General features: G+C 37.3%; 1 protein-coding gene across 1 annotated transcript in view; it reads left to right on the plus strand.

Moving 5' to 3' along the window:
• Positions 1–1,499: 1,499 nt before the first annotated feature.
• CCBE1 (collagen and calcium binding EGF domains 1) overlaps positions 1,500–22,770 on the plus strand; it is a 1,498,511-nt gene continuing 1,477,240 nt past the window's right edge. The window contains exons 1-2 of the mRNA XM_044070315.1: positions 1,500–1,727; positions 2,110–2,190. Coding sequence (XP_043926250.1) covers positions 1,597–1,727; positions 2,110–2,190 — 212 coding nt within the window. The 5' untranslated portion in view covers positions 1,500–1,596. The remainder of the gene's footprint in view (positions 1,728–2,109; positions 2,191–22,770) is intronic.

Raw genomic sequence — 22,770 nt, forward strand, 5'->3', positions numbered from 1 at the left:
TATTTAAATAACAGGTAGACTCATTTGGATCACAGGAAGTTAACTGTTTTAGAGGTGATAAAGGTGCCCATGAAAGCTAAATGACTTTCTTATTTTCAGAATGTAAGGAAACTGGCACTAATGAAACTCAAACCAGTGTCCAAGTATTCAACATGTCCTAACCCCTGTGCATTCTACATATGTTGATTAACAACTAAGCTAATTTTCTTTATTACATGTATGCCACTTTCAAATACTAGATGGCCATGTTAAATAGTACCTGCTGTAGGCTGAAAGAATTCACTTTTTCAGTTGCTTGCAGCCAACCATCTGCCATTTCCGCTGCCTTACATCAAATCCAGGTAAAGCCAGTGCCTTCGCAGTCATTAAGCAATCCACTTACCCACTAGAAGGCTGCATCCTATACTCGGGCATGTGATTTTGTATGCACCCTCTCCTTGTCTGTACACTTTCTAGTACTTACCCTTTTCTGACTGAAGAATTTGCACATTTCCTGCATTCTCTATGCTTTTCTGTTCTTCTGTCCTAAAATTATTTCCATGCTTCTTGTCTTATTTGTGGAAGCACATTATTTGTGGTTCATCTATTAGGTATTGTTGTTTAAGTTCTTGTAGTATGCTTTCTTTGGGTTATATGTATGAAAAAGAAACAAATTCTGAATGCAGGTTCTGGTTTATGAAATTACTTGCATAAAAGGAGGCCGATAGCAGTTGTGACTATTTTTTTTCTTTTTTTCACCATATAACTTGAAGACATTCATGCTTACCACATAGAAAAATGGAAATGAATGGTTTAGTAACATAAATGATATGAAATATGTCACTTAAGCTTCTTTGAATAAAAGACTGCCCAGCACACACACACACACACACACACACACACACACACACACACACACACACACACACACACACACACACACACACAAAACACCACTCCAGACACTACATGCATTTTGAAAACATTTCAAATAAAAGTAAACTGTTGAACTATCAGAAGGAACTTTGAGTGAACTCAGAAATACGTTTTATACAAATTTACCTTGCAAAAGATATGCACTTGCAATGGTAATCCTTTTTAGATAAGTTCTGCAGGAGTCCCAACGTAAACATGCCGTAAAGCATCCTCTGTGCAAGCCCTTTGGCATTTCTGATCTGTTCAGAATTTGGAGAAGAAAAGTTTCATACTGTAGCTCTGCAATTTAAATAGAGTGAATTTATACCAAAGTGTGCATCTCTGCATTCCATAGAAAATTGAGACAGCATGCTTTGTTTATTTATTTATTTGCTAGCCCTGCCTGCTACGGATCAGAGATGAGAATCATTGCTTTCCCTGGCTGGTAGTAATTCTATACTGATAAGAGCCAGGACTGTCTCTTGGTCTTTCTGTCATTGTCTGGCTCAGGATTCCATCCCTCCCTTCCCAGCCTACTGCTCCTTAGACCCCCTGTGATTAAAACAGGAACTTCTCTCTTTCTTTCCAACACTCTGCATCACGACTGTAGTCTTGCTGGAATTACTATTGTTATTGTTGCTAAGAACTGTTTCTGGTGCTCTGTGCTGAGAAGTTGTTAACTGTCCATTTTGCAAAGTGCAAATGTATCGAGGGGGGCACAAAGCAGCAGTCTTCAAGCACTGGGTCAAGTTCACATTTCTTTTGGCATTACTAGTGTCTTCAACATTTACCTGGACCTACAGAGAAGATCAGATTGAAACAAAAGAGAACAGGTAAGGGTGGATTTCTGCAGATTCTGGTCCTAAGAATTACCAAGTATGCCTTCATCAACTATTTCATATAACATTTTTACTAATGTCATTATAAACGTGGACTATGTATCAAGATAGCAACATGGTGTTCCTATCTGTATGGCCGTATTGTACCTGTTGCACTTCTGCAACTGGCAAATGTGCAAAATGCCACTTTTACCCTGAAGTCAGAAACAAAATCATAATTAACATTCACATCTGAGTATAAAAGATGTTTATCAGATTATTAATCTCATGTGGTAAATTATGTATCTGTAGCCTTCATCTAACATTTCAGTTACTGAGAAAAATCACATTCTTTTGCAAAGCTGTTGAACATCTTTTTTTTTTTTTTTTCTTACAGGCATGTTTGTTCAGAAAACAAAGTAGCGACCTCTGAATATCCCTGTATGAAACCGAATGGGCAGCTGACCACTTGTTTTAGGTAAGTCACCTGGCATTCTTCTAGATGGTTTACATTTGACATTTTTTGTTTAAATAAAACAGACTAGTTTTTACGTGGTTATGTGCTTATTGCTGCTCCCTTATAAATCCCGTGGGAGATGGGGTGTCTGTGTATACAGTATGACAATGGTGTATAGGCAAATCTGAGTTAAATATATTCAGCAACATTAACAAAGTTCTGAATGCTGATCTAAGATTACAATGTTAGACTGATTTATAAAGGTATAATTAATAAACTTGATTATAAGTATGCATTGCATGTACATAAAAAGTATTTTTTAGTCACATTCATTAACCTTTTCATGTAATTGATATTGAGAATATAAAAATAAATATTTAAAATACTGGTATATTCACTTAACTTTTGTGACCATTGGACCATTTTCCTTCTGAAAAGTTTTGAATGGAATTCCTGGTCGACAGCCAGAACAAAAGAAAAGATATACTGCTGTATCAAACTCTTCCAGTGACTGCAGCTTTTAGACTTTGTGTTTGTTGCTTACTCATGCAAGGTGTTAGCAATTGTTTTTTGGGTATAGTGCACCTAGCGTTCCATTAGCTTGCGCAAAAAAAGCCAGTCACAGTGCAGTGGTAAGATTTATGCAGTTAGTTTGACTGTTTTCTCTGCTAGGTCAAGCTGAAAGAGTTTGTGTTCAACAAAGATGGATGTATATGTATCTGTAACTGTGCCGATGCCAAAGTGTGAACAGTTTACGTATAAATATTCTTGGGCATGGGATGTCTTGATATATGTGTTAAAATTCTTTGTAGCCTGTTATTTTATATCACATAAAATGTTTTCCGTGTACAGTTCTGCTGTTTGCCAGAGATGTAGGTAGCATAGAAACACTTCATTATGTTTCAAAGCACAGTATATACATCAATAAGTAACCTATAAACGGATTGCTGCTGAAGGGCATTAAAAGCACTAATGAATTGCACTGCAGCATGTTTTTGTTTCTGTGTATCATATTGTCATGTGAGTCATCAGGGAAGACCACGTCTTGATGAAAATGCTATAAATCTGAACCAGTTCTGTAACATGATTTATAAAATGGAATAACCAGAAAGCAGATACTAAATTCTTGCTGTAAGGAATTACAGGTTGATGGGGCAAACATGATGAGCTGCATTATTTTCTATAATTACTTTCACTGGCCTCTGGGGTGAACTCTGCTTTGAGGCAACACATTGTTGGACATGGTATATTAAGGCTGGAGCTAGAAGTGCTCAAAGATCACATGTGCATACTCTGAACTTTTTGAGGATTGTCCTGCAAATCATTTATCCTTGGAACAGGGATTATTATTTACATGGTGTTTCAATTAAAATACATTTCTCATGGAAGGCAGTTCTGACACTGCAGCAGATGTCTTGCTTGTACATTTAAATATTGATTTTGAGATGCTAACAGTAGCATGCAAAAATCAAGTTTTAAGTGAACAAAGTAGTAAAAACAGCAAACAAAGGAGAAAAATGTGTACATTGGCTAAAATGTTGCCGACAAATATCTGAGGTGTAACTATCACTCAGGAGTTACAACTTGATGCACTTTGTGTACCGTGAAAGAAGATCACTTTAATGCTAACAAACTCTGAGATGTTAAGTGTGAGAGAGAGGCATCGGCATTAAACATAGTTACCTTTACTGATTTCTGCAACTGTGTATTGAATGACACATTACTACAAAAGTGAAACAATTTTCTAGCATGTAAGTAGACAATTAGGAGATATGCCACTAATCGAGATTCATAAAGTATTCCTTTATCCTAAGGTAGAAAGGAACTGAGGTTTACTATTGCTGTTACTGATGAAATGACAATGCAGTTAGGGAATTAGATCTTGAACAGGGATGCAGTAAAGAGTTTATTAGTGTAATATCCATAAAGTAAAAAACAGTTGTAAGGGACAGCATATGCCCCACGTCACCAGAAAATAAGTTTTAAGGATTTTTTCCTGTGTGCCCTCCCCCCATTCCTGCCACTATCAGCCCACTGTTATTTTCCCTAAACTGATTTGCTCCCTAGGGCATGGAAAGCTCCTATCATGAGGGCAAGAGCTGACCAGAGCAGACTGTCTTAAAGGCAACCACAGAAGACGTACAAGCTATGGCAGCATTTCTAATTTGGCATTTACCTCTGCTGGCTAATATGGGCACTCATGTCACCCCAATGGTCTACAATGCCTCCCCTTGCATGTGTGCCTTCCCTCCTACATCCTGAGTGAGGGCTACTATTACATCTTGGTGACATCAAGCCCTGGATTCTCAGTATCTGCTGCATTTTAGTACCTGCATGCCCTCGCTTGCTGAAGACAAGCAACCAACCAGAAACTCTACTTGCCCCCATATGATAGGTGAGCTGGCATTGGCCACTCATTCCTAACCTGCCCTCCTGCAGAAATTGAGCTGCTCTTTGAACTTGGATTGTCTGGGTTGTAAAATTGAGCACTTTAAGCTACTGCTAAAAATTAGCTGAACACATTCAGCACAACTTTATTTTCCATATATCTGTATTCCCTGAGCATTTGAAAAATTATTAACAGCAGCAACAGTTGGAAACTCTGAACATTAGAACACAGAAAGAGAAGAAGAATTATGCCACAACTTGTGTATGAAATAGCAGACAATATCAAGCATATTTCAGAAGGTGGGCAAACAAACAAGTCATTGGTGTATCAGGAAAATAGCCTTCCTTTTGTTTCATTTTCTCCCATTGCAGGTCTGGTATTCCAAATATGTGCAGGACATATTTTTTCTTTGACATAGTCAGTGAGTAAGTCTAAGTTTTAGTAGCTAATGATAGTTAAAAGAAAAGTGATATGTATAAGCATGACGTGATATTCAAATTTATTATATAAACATCATGATAAGTACGGTTGTTACATGAGATTTTTTACAAATTTTTGTCCTTGTTACCTGCTGATCACTAGACCATGTCTTGCTCTATCAATCCATTTGTTCCCTTCACTGGACAAGATCTAACTGAGGGGGGTCATTCAAGTAGCCTTCAGGATGGTTTGAATTTTTTCATTTGTTCAATTTTCTCCTCAGTCCTAACCTCATACACAACTAGCAAACTGAGGGAAATGGACATGTAACGGAATGTCCACAGAGGATATCCCTTCACTCCACTGAAACCCACAAATGTTGTTGTCTCCAAGCAGAGCAGTGGTCTTTCCCATCTCCACCAGGGAAATTGGACCACTTTGGATGCTTTCAAATACACCTTACCCTCCACCCATGGGAGAGCTGAGCAGGCCATGCCCCTCAATCCACTTCTTTCCTGTGGGGCTCTTTTATTGTCAGTGTTGGCAATTGAACCCCAGTCATCTGGGTCACAGTCAGGACTACATCCATCTACACCACAGAAAGGATTCATTAGTGTTTGGGTAAGCCATTTCCTTTGGTCTAGGAGGCACTTGTCTTTCTGCTGGTTATTCTTACAGCTTTGGCATTTGTTGATACTTTTATTTCTGCTTTTATCACTGCTTTATTTATTTGAAAGCACAGATTATCACAGTGCCATCTCATCAGAATTGGATCCAGCACTAAGTGACCTAGGCAGTTGCCTAGGGCCCACTGCTAGCTTTTTGGGGGGGGGGCACTGGTCAGGGAGTTGCCACAAAATTTGTAATTCTTTTTTTAGGAATGGACTTTGCATCTGTGATACATTTCTTCTTTAAGAACACAGTTTGTATGTGCCCTTGATAATGTCTGATGCACAGACACAGGCACAGGCACAGCACACTGGAGCAGAGCACAGGATGTTTACAGGCATCTATTCAAGTGTTATGGAGGATAACAAGCAAACACGGACAACTTAAGTTCTGGAATTCTACGTGTGTGTGTGTGTGTGTGTGTGTGTGTGTGTGTGTGTGTGTGTGTGTGTGTGTGTGTGCGTGTGTGTTTGGGGCAGGTTGGTTGACTTATTTGGGCTCAAACTCTGTAAATTGACTGCAGGAGACTAGAGGCTGAATCCTCTACATCAGCTACCAAACTGTCATCAAGGACTGTTGAGGATCAGTACACTTTCAAGGGCTGTTGAGTTTCTGCACATGTTCAAAGAATATTGAGTTTCTGCATTTTCAAAGAATGTTGAGTTTCTGCATTTTTAAAGAATGTTGAGTTTCTATGCATTTTCAAGGACTATTGAGTTTTTGTACATTTTCAAAGAATGTAGAGTTTCTGAATGTTCAAAGAATGTTGAGTTTCTGTGTGTTTTCAAGGAATGTTGAGTTATAAGGGAAGATAAGTTTAATGTTGTTTATGTTAAGTCTGTTTTCATTGTGTGCCTGTCTAGTTTAGCAAGTAGCCATCATCAATGTTTGTGCTGTAGACCTTGAAAGCACTGTTTGTAGCACAGCATGTAGCATACTTAGAACAGATTGCTGTGGGTTCTACTTCCATACCACGTAGACGGAATGCTGAAACTGCACTGCTTTTAAAGGGGGGTGGGGGTGTTGCACTTCTGAATGTGTCCTTCTTTGGATGATATGCCTAGTAACTCTGAATGCGTTGTCATTTTGACAGCCATTCCCAAATGCAATATTTCCAGCTTAGCATTTTTTTAAATAAAACATGGCCAATTTATTCTTTAAGGGCAGCAGATACTGAATCTGTACACAAAACACTGAAATGTAAAGTTGTTTGCCAGCAGTAGCCTCTTTATTAGTTATAGATATTTTTAACGTGGAATTATTCTAATGACTTTTACTTCTGCAGAGATTGTGTATATTGATTAATATTGGTGGATTGTAATGACAGAAGTTTGAATTTCCTTTTGTGGTTGAAATATTATGTAATGGGTAACAGGGCTGTAGCCAGAAAATTTCATTTTGTAGTCAAAAGCTATTTTTACTGCCACCAACCCCCATGGTATTTAAAAAAATGGACACATCTTTCAAATTGTTATTTACCCTATCAGTTAATAAGTGCATACAATCATTTTCGGTGGTTGCCTCTAAAACTATTACAGATATTGGTTTTAGATTAACAATCCTCTCTATAAGCAAATATGTATCTGTTGGTAGAGACATTAGTTTGGACAGTTGTAGACATAATACAGTCTGAAAAGATACAATATTTCTGAGTGATACAAAGAAAAGTGTATTCTTTAGAGCACATAGAGTATACCTGGCTACACCCTTGATGGGTAGTTTTGTCATTATTGGTTTATATGTTTTGTTTCATTGCTTACTGGAGAAAAGTTCAAACCTAGAAATTTAAAGCATTCTCTAACAAGTGGTGTTGTACTATACAGTTAGCAAAATTTAATGCAGTCAGGATGGTACATCAAAAAGCACATGCATGTATGCATGGCACTAAAAATGTGTGCAAGGGACCTGTGGTTTGAAAACAGCCCAAAGAGATAAACTTAATGCACCGCTGGCCAGATGCATTTTCTTTGAATGTGGGTTTCAATGCCATTTCAATGAATGTGAGTTTTAAGGACAGAAAAGCTTACTGTTATGGTAAGTGTGTTATCATTGCAAGACAATATTGTTATGTTAAGCAAATCGCTATCAGTGTTTGTGCTATAAAAGTTTTAAATATTAATAATCATTGTAGAAGTAAAGAAGGAAATAGTACGCAGACTGACAGGTCTGAACAGTGTTTATGGTAACTGGGGAGAGATAGCACAGTAATGGGAAACTGGAACAGCTCTGGGTTGGGTGCTGTCGGGGGGGGGCTGCTGGGGGGAGCTATGTGGGGGGCTGTTGTGGGGGGGCTAATCCATTACCCTTTCTACGGCCCAATTTAACCATGATCCATGATCTGCATCTCATCTAGATCCAGCTTTCAGTAGCTCTGCTATGCCGGATTTTGAGTTTCAAATCAGACAGCCAGCTTATGAATTTGCTTTCTACTGTCATCCTTTTGGGTAATTTCACTGGAGGAATATAATAAACTTAACCTAAATAAATCCCAATCCCTCCAAGCTACACACTCTAGGGACCTAAACCTTGTCACCACAATAAGCAGGACATGCTGCAGGGATAGATTCCTGTCCCACAGACTTCCCATACTCTGAAACAGGCTACCCATCTATGTCAAGCATAGTTCCTCATTAACACTCTTCAAGAAAAATCTTGATGAGTAGATGGGAAATAGGAAATACACCCCGGGGATCACTTCTGTGCCTCTGCTCGATAGGAGCACAGGAAAATAACTTTCTTTGGTGACATAAGTCAGGGAATCTTGTTGGCTAGGCTTACTTAGGCCCATAGGCCAATAGCCTAGTACCTACCTATGAACGTATGAACCTATGAACCTATGAACTTGATTTCCTAAACTATTTTACATTATTGGTATAAAATATCAGAAACTTGTCCTTTTTATAAACATGAAATGCTCAGAGGTAACAAAGGGTGAGCGACTCTTATATTTTGGATTTACTATATAACAACCGCTTAGAATATTGTTGTACTGTGTCCATTTTTGTCACCTTTTTGGGGTAGCTACCTGCAAATATGCCATTTTCCAATTATGTTCTCTTTTGGTATGTGAAGTCAATACTTTCCCGCTGACTTAAGAGGCAGGGTGAATCTGGTATAGCTGCTGAAACTAATGTTTTTATTTGTTTTATTGATTTGCTGTGGTGCTCAGCAACAAGCTGATGCTCTTTTTATTCAAGCATGTTGTACATTGTAATTATAGTAGGAAATCCATATTAGTGGAAACTAAGAACCTGAAAAAATTATGTGCTAATGTCCTGATTTGTTCACCTTCCTCTGTATTTGTGTTGTATTTTTGTCATCTTGGAGCATGTTGTTTACTAATACCTACAAGCGGACAAGGCCAGCTGTAGTTGTATGGCCTATACAGATGAAATTTACACAGTTTTAATGTAGCTTAGGAACGTTTGCTTTTTTTGTCCCCCTGCTAAGTCTGAAGCTCAATAGAGTTGTACACACATTTCTATTATTTTAATAGAGGGATCCTTAGGAACAATATGTAATTCTGCTTACTTGTAAGGGAACCAGTGTTTTCTGTCATTTTTCTTAGCATAGAAATCCCACAGGCTCCCTCAGTTATTATATTCCTGTGGGGAGGGGCTTGTTCATTTGATTACCCATTATTATATATAAGCTTTTACAAATACTGTAATAAACTTTTTCTTTCCCTGCATATATATATGGCATAATATTTTTGTGTCCATCTGGCTCTGGAATACTATCTGAGCACATTTTGGGGGTGGCACACTGGGTCAGTGATTAGGAGACCTTCCTCACATCTTCACGGTACAGTATTTAATTCTGATCACTGCTATTGTCTTTGTGGAATCGCCATGGGATTTTCCCATTTTCTTCCCATTGCCCCAAAACATGTTGATTGGCTGCACTAAACTATCCACATATATTTTGTTTATTCTTGGTGTTGTAGCCTAGGCTGTAGCTGAAAAGCATTCTTAGTGACTATTTAACTTACATGGTCAGCAAATGTATAAAGCAAAAAGAAAAAAAAGCTTTTCCACTATTCCTTTGTATGTAGTGCAGCATTTTTGCATTATAAAATATTATTTTTTCTTATTGAGTTCACTTAAAGGAGTACATTGGAGGACAGTGGCTTTAATAAGTCACATATGGATCTTATCTCCCTTTCGTCTTAGAATGTTCTTTCAGAAGGTAAAGGACAAAACACATCATATTGTGCTTATTTCAAGGAAAACAGTACATTTTTGTGCATTACATTAGTGCAAGCTGCATTCCTCTTTCTTTAATAAATAGGCTAGTTCAGTATATCTCTGTACCTTGCATAGTTAAATAGGAAATAATTAAAGGTTCAGATAAAACTGGGGCATGTAAGGGAATTTTTTTTAATATGTACTTTATTATGTTTTTATGAGGGCATAGCAGATAAGGTAATTATTATAAATCTGAGACAATAATGAAAATGGGGCAGCTGATAAGGTTAACGAAGAGGACACAAAAGTCACAAATTGATTATCCTTTCTGATTTGGGGAGAAGGTAGTGGAACCCAGGAAGTTCAAAATGTGAGATGTGGCTGAAACAAACGAAATAAAAAAAAAAAACAAGAGGATTTTGGACTACTTCTTGACACTTGTGTGCATGGATGAGGTAAATATGGATTATTAAGCAGGATCTCAACACAACTATCAATTCACAGGATAGCAAGGCATGTTATGAAGAGTTTTCACAGAGCACATTCTATATGGGGGATTATACCACCACACACCTTTATATCCAAATATATTAATTCCAAGATCACACAATAGTAGGGTAAAGGAGGAACTTATCCAATCACCCCCTTTCATTTATTTCACTGTACAACACACATAACCGCTTTCAATAAAGCTGCAATCAATATAATGTCACCTGCCATACCTATTTCAGTAAAATTAAAGAATTTGGGAAAAAGAAAACAACCATGCAATTGAATGGTGTTAATTAATAGAATCCCTAATAAGTAAAACATTTTCTTGAATTACTTAATAAAACACAACTTAAATGTTAGGGAAAAAGTGATTATTCCAAGAAATGTATTAACCTGGGATGTCAGGTTCAAGGCAGCATTCAGGTGCATGTTACATTTCCAGTCTCCGTGATTTATATGATGGAGCCAATTATTTCTATATCATTCATGCTTGTTATTCACCAGTGGCTATGGCATGGAAAAGATAGGTTATGACTGCATGGTGCAACTGCTACAGAGTTTGGTAAAATTTCAATATGGGGAGTTCTTGGATCATTAACAGAAGGATACAAGAAACCAGAAAAATGGGGTACATGAAAAATGTCTCGTCTAACATAGGATCACAGTTTTGGTGTCTATGTAATACTTTTTTGTGTTAAATTTAGAAAAAAAAACGTAATGAACTCACAGAATCCTAGAGAGGATTCAGTCATACCCAAGTGTTAGGGTTCAAAGAAAGTACTATGGGAAGACCACTGGCATGGTTATAACACTGTGGGGAAAATACTTTGAATACACTCAGGTTGTTTGTAATTCTTGCCATCATATTGATATCAGGGTATGGTTGACAGGGTCAAAACTTTTCTTAAAGCATGTTTTTCCACCCCTTGACAGAATATATAACATTAAATATTCTATGGACCTAGTTGCTATGCAAGCTGAATAAAGTCATTATCACTAATATAGTTAATGGATCCTTGTTTCAGTGATCTTAGTGAGAGAACTGTCATTTGGGACAAGATTACTAATGATTTTTTTTGTGATGGCCGAAGGTCTGTTCAGCAAGTTTGATCATAAGATGGTCATCTTAGTGAATATTATGTGCATATCTTAATACATAATGCATAAGTATATCTAATTTTATATAATTACTTAAACTGCAGCTGCTTTTTGTATTTTTTTAAAGACTGTAAAGTTATTATTCTTAAAATATTTTGTTATACTTTGGAGCTTTTCTCCCCAGGCCTCCACTGAAAGTGGGCTCTTACAAAATCCAAATCCCATCAAGCTACGCACTCGAGAGACTTGAACCTCAGCACTGAAATAAATAGGACATGCTGGAGGGACAGATTCATAACCCAGAGGCTCCCTTCACTCTGGAATAAAATCCCAGTCCAGGTTAGGCAGAGTCCCTCATTGACTCTCTTCAAGAGGAATCTTGATGAGTGGATGGGAGATAGTAGGTTTACCCCGGGTATCACTTCTGTGTCACTGTTAGACAGAGGCACAGTATACTAACCTTGAAAAAGGGCATAGCAAAGTTCATTTAAAATGGGTGGCGAAAGCCAAACACACTCTGGCTAGGCTTATAAATGCCCTAGGACAGATAGCCTAGTATGAACCTATGAACCTATGAACCCAGTCAGACTCTCCCAGCAATCAAATGCCAATAAATAAGTAACTAAATAAAATTATAGGAGGTTAACAAAATTTATGACAGGGTATATTTTTTAATTAACTGGCAGGTTTGATGCACCTAAGAATGGAGAATATACAAGACTGCAAAGGTCATTGGACTCTGTTCTGGATTTGATTTTATGGAGATAAAGTCCATTGGAGACACAGTGGTATAAAACTAAGAGTTAAAACTGATCATTTTTCCCTTGTGATTCTAACAGAATTTAGATATCAGAATAATGGCACATGAAAATGTGAATCCTTTGTTAGGTTAGATGCTACTAAAGTGGGATCTTGGATAAAGAACTTCCAAGTCAAATATATAGGTGTGGATTTAACAAGGCTTACAGTAATGTAAAAGCTCATCAAAGTGTGCCCTCATACCTGGCTGAGACTAATAAAGCCTCTTCACATCGTTAACAGTCCAGGCTGCATGATTAATCAATCAGAATCTGTAAGAAAAGTTGATTTGATGGGAAATGTGGACATTTTAAGAGGAGAATGAGCAAAGCATCAGGGAGACTTCATGATATCCAAAATAAGTAGGATTGGGTGAGTGTTAGATAAGGCAGAGGTAAATAAAAACTTAGGATATAAAAAAAAATACCATGAGATAGGTAGAGAGAAACAGAGAAAGAGAGAGACGCAGAGAGAGAGAGAGAGACACAGAGAGAAAGAGAGAGAGAGACGAGAGAGAGAGAGAGAGAGAGAGAGAGATGCAGCGAGAGAGAGAGAGAGAGAGAGAGAGATGAAGAGAACTAAAAGGAGAGAGAGAATGAGAAAGAGAGTATATGGTACAATACAAGACAAGCTCTAAGTAAAGTAGACGTGAGAAGTTGTTTACCTTTAATTAAGACAAGCAGTGGTATGCATTTGATAGCCCTAATGAATTCCATCTCATTAGATACTTGCGTTCTAAACTACAAGCTGCAACACTGCAGTCAAGGTTCAGGAAAAATTAAAAGACTAAAATCTGCTGATGACTTTTGCACAGTGCTTATGGAGTACTTGAAAGTAATCATAGCGGAGGTGTTCGATGCAATCTATAAACTGAAGGACACTAGGGCTCCAAGCTTGGAAGGGACTGTCTCTAAGGCTTTTAAGGTACGATACAATAATGGGCTGAAACTGAAATCCAGGGCTTTAGCTACTGATGCTAACGTGTATGTCTTCTTTATCTTCAAGGTATGGGAGTTATTAGTCTCATTTTCATACTGGTGAAATGGGTAGATACCTGTGAATCATCCTACTAATTATTAAAATGAAGAATAAGAAACTGAAAGTGGCATATAAATATAAGAAAAAAAGATCAGTTCAAGGGCTTATAGATTGTGAAAATGGTAGAGACCTAAGAGTAAAGCAGGTGATAGATTTTTAAACAGTAAAACTCTCATATAATGCAATAAAAATCATTTCAAGGGTGATATAAAACCTTATGAGAAACGATTGTCAAGTAATGCAAACCTTGAAATATTCAATAAGATATGCAGTACATCTTGGAGATGTTAAAATGGCATGTGGCTTATTACCTTTTAAGAGTATATGTACTTGAATCTTCTTTATAAGATACACATTTGATTTGCTGGAGAAAACCATCAAGGAGAGAAGACTAAGTGGATATAACGATATTGTTTCTCTCTGTACGTATGACAGATGGTAGAAAAAAGCCTGAGGCAAGACTGTTGAATGCAGTATAGGAAAAGAGTTTAGAAAACAATTGATTAAAGCAATATATTATAAGGATTCTGAGAATACAAATAAAAGTAAATAGAAACAGAGAAGGTCCTGTTTTTTTCTTCACTGAGCAGACGTAGTGAGAAAGTTTATTCCTTTTTTAAGAGAATCAATAAGCTAAGAATGGCAAATCAAAGAAGATGGAAGACAGAATATACATTTAAATGTTAAGCAGGTGCTTTTACCTTGTTTGATGTGCTATTATATGAGAATCCAGAGCAGGTCTATGTCAAGTCTTCAACGCTGGAAATGTCGAACGTCATATGTTCGAGATCATATGACTGACATTTCAAGTGTTCGAAGATTGACTTTTAATGGCACCGTATGGTGCAGAATGGGAGAATTTTCCTTTTCTGCACTGAAGTGCTGTCTCAGAGTTGGTATATTTAAGTAGGGGGGTGTGGTGGGTGCAGGGGGGGCTTGCCCCCCTGCTTGCACTGTTAAGGTGTGTTTTTCTTTTTTTTTTCTTTCTTTTATTTATTATATATTCGAACTTCCAAATGTCGACCATATGGTCTCGACCATATAGTGTTTGACATTTTGGATGCTCGAATATATAACATAGACCCACCAGAGCATGTGATACAGCTAATATTTGGAAAAATGTATGTGCGTAGATGTAACAAAAAGCTGAAAATCAGCAAAACAGATGATGACATGATTAGCTGGGAGTTTTCATGATGTTTACCTTTATTTCTGCATTAAATTAACAATGCCATAGTAAGCTGAAATTGTCCATGATGTATGAAGAAGAACTGAAATATTAACTGCGTCTTTGTATTATGTGAAATGCTATATGTTTGATGTCTAATCTCCATTTATACACCATCTAATTTTCTAGTGAAATATAGGAAAATCTATGGAATATCAGTTTTTGTCTACATTAATTATATATTGTTTTGGGATTTTTCCTTGCTGTTCTTGAAGGTTTGCATTTTATTAACAAAGGACAAAGTGTTTATATCCCTCTCAGTTAAAAAGAATCTTGGATCCAACTATTGATTTAAATATAATTCTCAGGGGTCATGCACATCATCACTTGCATGTCATGTGAAGCACTTTATGTTGATAAAACTACTAGAAGATTATGTAAACATACATATGAACATTAGTAAGCTAGTAAGAATAAATTAAATATTTATGTTTTATTTAGACATTCGACTTTATCTAGTAATGTTTAACTTAAATATTTATGCTTTATTTAGGCATTCAACTTTATGCTGTAATTTTAAGAAATTAATATTTTTGCCATAGACAAAGTGATGCTGGATGACAGAGGTAGAGACACAATTCAGTGTTAGAAAATATACCATGGCAAGTAAGACCCAATACATGGCAAATGCCAAGTTTAAATAACACAACTGATATTAAAAGCATTTTGAAATTAAAACAGTCAAGACATTTGAGATGGTGGATTGTATTTTTAAACAGACGTTTTTGTGTGCTATGTTTAATGGGGTCTACTTTATTTACATGAAAGTGTAAAACCGCGAGTACATATGGATCAAGCTATATGCATTCAAAGTGTGAGCCGTCGAAAACTGTAAACGGAAATCTCCATAGGTGGAGATTTCTGTTTACTTCAATGTAGTGCAATCGCAGAGTTGGTATATTTAAGTGGCGGGGGGTGTGGGGGGGGGCACATCTTTTTTTTTTTTTTTCTGTGTATTTTTGTCCTTCATTAGCTTTCGAACATTTAAGAGTTCGATGCATATGTATCGATCTTTATGCATTCGAACTTTTGAATGTTCGAGTTAATAAAGTAGACCTGTTTAATGCACTTACATATATATTTACATATTTAAATACTTTTAATTTTTCTTCTTTGAAGTATAAATGGCATTTATAAACTGGTGAATCATTATTTTTAAAATGCATTTAAAGAGAGTCACATGAATTTGTGTTGTTTCTGATGAAGTTCTAATACTAACAAGGCAAAAGTGTTAAAACCTTAATTTTGTTCTTTCTCCATGACTTTTACTCAGATTTTGTGTTTTAGCTTTGGATTATTTAGATTTCCTCTCGACTCTTCAGTTTGCAGTTTAACTATACAGGCTACTCTGTTAGGAATAAGTTAAGATATGTGCTGTACTAACATTAGTTGTCAAGATTAACTATAGAAGTCAAAGTGCTACACAGCATGTGCACCTGGATGGGAGCTTAAAGTCAGTTGCCCAAAATGAAATTGCACATTTCACAGTTGTTTCAACATAATGGTCTGTAGTCTCTCAGAGAAACAATGTGACACCATTGCTTTCTGTACTACTGCTTATTCTTTATCTAAGGTACAACTTTGGAGCAAGAATAATAAAATAAAAGGGAGTGGGGCAGGAAGCCCTAAACATAGTTGCACAGGCTGTGCCCTCCCCATGAATTTTTTATTTTTTTTTTTTAGATTTTTGAGTTTTGTAATTCTACTCAAGAATTCTGTAGCCACAGATTCTCTGGTGCCATAGAGGGATAAAACCCTAAAAACTATGGCTCAGTTCACCAAGGTTCGATTATCACCTCAGGTAACTGATGGAGTGGCAGGAAGGGATTGGCCTGCCTCTCCCAGGTGGGAGGGCATTTGATGATGATGCTCCCTTAAGGGAGGTGTGATTCAAAGAGGGAAGTTGTCCTTGAATGGGAGGTGGGACAGGGAAGTGGGTAGGGCATATAATAAAAAAATGAATAAAAAAAAATTCCCCCTCCAGGACAGAAGGGGAGATAAATAAGATCCCAGGATGCTCTTAAGATCCACAGCTGACCCCATCAGTATCAGAGTAAGTCTGGGGGGGGGTAGGAGATAAAGGTGGCAAACCCAGCATAGCCATGGGGCACTGGGCACTGGTTGGTTACCTGATGTCTCAGGGGAGACTAAGAAAAAGAACCCCGTTGACACACATACATTGTTTCAAGGATTTTTGTGTTTGAGTGTCAGTTTTGTGTACATTTTGCCAATAATTGTGATCATTGTGGCCTTACTCACTCATAGTGGATCTTTATCTGGGCCTCGCTAAGTTAAAAATGCATTTTATGATCACTTGATATTTTACTTAGTTATGTAATAATATTAGTGTATAGATAATTACAATGCTAATGGCTGTAAAGGGCCTTACTAATCCGAGCCATGCTTACCAAATATATTTGACAAATTTTGATACCAGTCATTTCATTGGGGTATAGCTTGCATATTGGGAATTAAGCATTTACAAGCTTCCTTTTTTCTGATAGGGACATAGGTGGCAGATCGGGGTGAAGTTAGAATTCCCATCCACTGATCCAAGTTGCTCTTGAGTAAGTGCAGGGAAGAGCCCTGTTTCACATGAATAGGAAGCCTGCTCCAGAAAAGAGGTGGTCTGTCAGATACAAATGTGTTCCTGTCTGTATTGGATGGCATTTTAGAAATTATTCTATATAACTGTTGAGAATCCAATTACAAAAGGCCAAGTAAAATATAAACCAGAAGGTGCATAGCCAATCGGCCAACAGCTTAGCCATTTAAGCTTTTATTTTTGATACCAGAAAGATCAGAAGTTTATGAGTTCTGTAACGACCTACTCTAGGCTACTCTACAGGGCAATAACTTGATACTACCTGTTCATTGTAGACATGAAACAGATTAGTGGTACTGACATCACAGATGGAAGTTTCATGGTGTTTGTAACCTTGGAACTTTGGGGTTATCTGTGGGGAAAGGGGCAATGGGAAGGTTAATGAGGCATTTTAGTCTGCATTGTTTACAGTGGAATATGGCTATCAGAGCTCATCACATATAAGGCTCCAATAACTCATTAGCTGATTCATATTATTCTTTGCAGTGGTCATGATTAGTAGCCTAAAGCCAGAAGAAGGACCAGTGTCATGTCTGGGAATCATGGCAGATGCGAATGGCAGTTGGTGGTTAACTCAGCGTATAAACGTTGTTTGCAAAAATACAGTATGTCACTTTCTAGAGACTAGAATATTTCATGGGTAAAATGCAGTATGGCTCATATTGTTAGCATGCATTAGGTTATATATCTTTTTGATAGACATGAAGTGTTCATTTAACCACATTATGTTTTCATAAAGCAATGGGGGTGGAAGGACTTATCAACACCCTTTTAAGTACATAGTATGCTAAAGGGATGGGCTAGTAGACACTTGGAACTCCAAACAACAAATGTCCTGAATACTGCAAGCTCTGTGAGAGTCTCTTCTTACTGTATGTTCTTATGAGTACAATGTTTTGTTATTTAGATCTTGTTTTCTGACCTCTTTTTGGGATTATCTGGCTGGGCAGAGCTAGTAAACAAAATAAAAACACAGATTAACCAATAGTGTTACAGCTGGCCAACAGCAGTATTACTGGTGATGGTGCATGTTTGAGAGTTGGCAGGTCTAAAACAGTTCAAAAGGCAAATGGCCAATGCATATTGTTAAGCCCACCAGTGGGTTTTACACATTGGCTACTTTAGTAACATGCAAACAGGGGTTATAAGCAAGGCCAGTTTCTCTGTTATCAACAGTGTGCCCCATAAATACAGTACCTTGAAAGGGCAGTATTATGTAAAATGGTAGGGTAGTGCAGCCTGGATGTATGGAAATATACACTGCACTCCTTTTATATAGGTGCAGCTTCACCTGCTCATGGAACAGGGGCTTTGCAAGAGACTATTAAGATGTTAGGCCAATGGAAGTCGATTTATATTTAAATATCAGTCGATGGATAAGCCGTTTACCAGAAGACATGGGTGAGACATTCATAATAAGAAGGTTATAGTAGTAGAGCAGCACAGTAACAACCTTCGGTTTGAAAGTCAGTTGTATTACTAACATCTCAGGTCACCCCAGATGTAAGCCACTAGCCTAGTGAGGCTACCCCACTCAATAAAAGATGCACAAAATGGGCACACTTAGTGGGAAATTAGTGTGTCACTTGAGGTTTTGGGGGCACCCTAATGTTGTCTTCTTTATCTGGGGGGAGTGTTATATACTTCAAGCTGTTAAGACTATTGTTATTTGCAATAATGACTTAGTGAGACTCTATATGGGAATGCTGGACTCAAGCTCATTTACTCTGATCTGAGATAGTTCAGCAACTAAGCTAGCAGGGTGCTGGGTCCATTTTAGCAGTTGAAAAGATGAGGCATAGAGTACATAATTGCATGGATAAGGTACTGACAGAAATAGGGGCCTTTATATCTCACATACCAACATTAAAATCAAGTGGCTTCAGATATGTCAACAAGATGGAGAACATTATTTGGATAAAGGTGTGTGGGCACTTATACGGGACTAAAAGCAGGGTTGGCGAAGTTAGGATTGTGTAGAATATAAGGGGGATGTGCATGGCAAATAGAGGGAAAGTGACATCTCCCCTCCTTCTGTGGTGGAAGGTAGGATAGGTAAGGCAGTCCAAAGATAAGTATGGGTAGGACACAGGACTCAGAAAGGTGTCCCTCCCACAGAAATGACATCCCTAGGGGATATGTGGAGGCTTTCCAGCCCAACTCCCTTTGCAGATTTTAGACAGGACCACAGATATTTACTGAGACACATGTGAAACTATGTTATGGGATTTGTTTTAATGTTTGAAAGCCTCATATTACCAGTGCTGTCAGATAGGGCCAGCCTTTGATCAGTGGGTGCCCTAGGCAAAAGGGCTGCACAGCACCCCCCACAACACCCGGTGCCCCCATCCTGGACTACATACACCACCCAGATTATGTTTTCTTGCTTTTTTCAGTTTGTCTTACTCTTCATTTTGTCTCTGTATTCATTCATTTTAAAGAAGCCATTTCTTTACTATAAAAAATAAACAAATAAATACTGGAAAAAGCCCCTGCTAGAGCACCGCCCTGGTGGCCACCTAGTTGGCCTATGCCTAAGGCTGGCTATGCTGTCAGATCTGTAGTTGTTAAGTTGTGAAAGATTCTGAAAAAGATTTTGCTGAAAATCTTTCCTTGTCCACATCTCCTGAAATAATTGATATATTTAGCAAACAACTATGTCTGTCGCCATTTAACTTCATGTTTAGTGTATTTGTATTTATACATTTCTTTGTTATAAGTGAAAATTGTTTAAAATTATAATAGTATAGATTAATGTGTATTATACAATGACCCCCCCCATTAATATTCCAAAACGTGCATGCTGATTGGTCAGCGTGCATGTTGTAAATCAGAGTTATAGTAATGGAAAAAGGTCCGGTTGCCCGGACTTTTTCCATTAGTATAACTCTTTTTTTTTTTTTTTACAGCAATGGAGAACGCAAGATCTCCGTTGCTTTTTACAACCTGTCTCGCTATGTTAAATGAGTTTAACATAGCGAGACAGGTTGTAAGAAGCAATGGAGATCTTGCGTTCTCCATTGCTTTTTTCAAAACTGTCTCGCTATGTTAAATGGGTTTAACATAGTGAGACAGTTTGTAAAAATCAACTGAGATCTTGCTTTCTCCATTGCTTTTGCCCACAGCTCTGATGTACTGCGTAAGCATACGCATGCGCAGTACAGCAGACAGCTGCGGAAGGGCAGCAAGTAGGTATTATACAATGCCATTATTTAAGAAAAGTAATTTTTTTTTTCTTAAATAATGTCATTGTATAATAGCAATAACCCTATTCTGGGTGTGGGTAATGCTGGATTTACCCACAGTTGTCTTTGTTTGGCCACTCGGGCTTCACCCTCGTGACCAAACCACACCAACCGTGGGTAAATCCAGCATTACCCACACCCAGGTGTGCACATGCACAATGATGTCAAAATAAAAGGGTGGTGAAAAGGATGGACTATGTGATACAACATAAATTTAGCTGGGTCAGAGTTATATCCAGTCAGACAAATGAATATACAAGTAACATGTGAGAAATTAAAACTACTCTCTATCTCTCTCTCTAGCAACTAGACCCTGGAGTGAAATAAATAAAAGTATGGAGAAAATCATTGAATTAGATTTTGTTATTTTTGTATGACTAGCTGACAGATACTGGCTCACAATTCATTTATTCAGTACAATAGTATACACTAATTTTATTCTTTCATGGGTTTGTAAATCTGCTAAATGAAATGGTCGACCTCATTCAGGCAAGACTCAGGATAAGGATGCACAGTATGGATAAAAACAAGGAAATAGTTTCCTTAAACTAGAAACAAAAAGCAGTGGAAATTGCCATTAATAAGTAACTGGACATGCTAGAGAAAACACAATACATCTGACTAACTAGTACTGACGAGTGAAGAGTTCAGTACTTTGCAGATCTATCTTACTCAGTTATACACACACATAACTAAGAGTAGGAGTTAGTTCAGTACCTCAAACAGACTTGATTTCTCCAAAATGTTTGCTTTCAGAGAAACTTGATCTACTTCCTGATGTGCCCATAAAAAGGCTCTGGTTACTTTGTTAAAGTTCTGCTGTTTCGGTCACATCATTTTTTAAGTTCCAGATTCATTGCTTCCTGCATATATCTGCCACAGCAGTTTCCCAATTCTGTTGGTGGCATCTTCCTTTTCAAAATTATTCAGAAAAAAACTTTCATTCGTGTCCAGTCTTTTGCTTAACACATTTCTGTCACTGTCTCTTACTCTGTAATACCTTTTTACATGCACTTTTCAAATAACTTACTACACTGAACTGAAAGCAGACTATTTACTTGTGGCACTAAATTTCATATTCTTCTCTTTTTTCTGTATTTTTATATATATACATGCTTTTAATTTTTTGTGAAGTCTTTTTTTTCAGTGCAGTGTTACAGCTGTTTATAGTTACAAAGTCTGTCTGGGTGACTAAAATAGCTGAGATAAGGCAAATAGAGCTAAAAGGAAAATAAAACAATGCAAACATTTTGATTTGTTAACCATACAATAAAATGGAACTTAATTTAGATAAAACTGCAAAACTCTTGTACCCCTTCCAATATGTGCTTCTTTACCACTGTACAGTTTATACTTTGCCTGCATCACAATCATTATGGTCACTGTAACCTCATTTAAGTGAGTGTACTGAGTGAAAACATATGCATAACTCAGTATAAGGAAAGTTACATTAATCAGTTCTTTATCCTTCTCTTACCCTTCAGTGTTCTTAGTGTGTTGTGTTTTCTGGGTGTTTTACTACATTGTGATCATACTTCTGAAGTGGCGTTAACTCCATGCTAGTTATCCCCTTAAGGCATAATTTCAACTGCTTTTCATATACCTGAAAAAAGGAATCAATATTTGAAGATTCGGAACTTACTAAAGAAAATACATCAAATTGTAGCTTGTCAACTCTTACTAATAAGGGAAGTAAAACACCATTCAGTGGGAATGCAGAACTTAACCTGATAGAGATTGTTGAAAGGCACAGCTTGCTTACTTCAAAATGCAGCCAAGAAGTTAGAGGCACATCCTCAGGAATCTTAGTGACAAGTCTTTTGAGACAGAGTGGTAGGAGTTTTGCTAGAGATTTTATGTGGATGGACACGGAACCCAATAGGAGACCTGCTTAAAATGAATAAAGTGAATAAATTAGTCATAGCTGAACAACTTATGCATTGAATCAGTAAAGTATGAAATGTGACAGGATCACAAAAAAAAGTCAGCAGGGTGCAAGGAAAATAGAGGCAACATGGCAGACTTTGAGATAACAGCATGAGAAAGGATATTAAAATGCAGAGTGCATTTTACTAGGCATCACTGATGAGAAAATGCATGCTTTAAATGTACTGTTAATAAAAGAGCCAGAAATGATAAAATGAGCATATTTTTGATAACTTTTGTACCATTCACGCATTTATCTATCAGTTACAAGTTCTGAACACAAAACATTCAAATAGAAATGGTTTGTGTCAATTACTAGGTACAGATATGTACATACAATAAAGTATATCCAGACTGGGGACTTTCAGTCATATAAACAAAGAGCAAACTGGTTTTATACAATTTCAAATACCTTGAATGCATTCAGAGTTATAATAGAACCCTTCACTGTGCTGCACTAAAAGAACTAAAATGGCTTGAGCTACCACAGCTACTTAACTATCACC

Source organism: Protopterus annectens, chromosome 1.part0, assembly GCF_019279795.1.
Source record: "Protopterus annectens isolate FY-2018-M chromosome 1.part0, PAN1.0, whole genome shotgun sequence".
Lineage (NCBI taxonomy): Eukaryota > Metazoa > Chordata > Ceratodontiformes > Protopteridae > Protopterus > Protopterus annectens.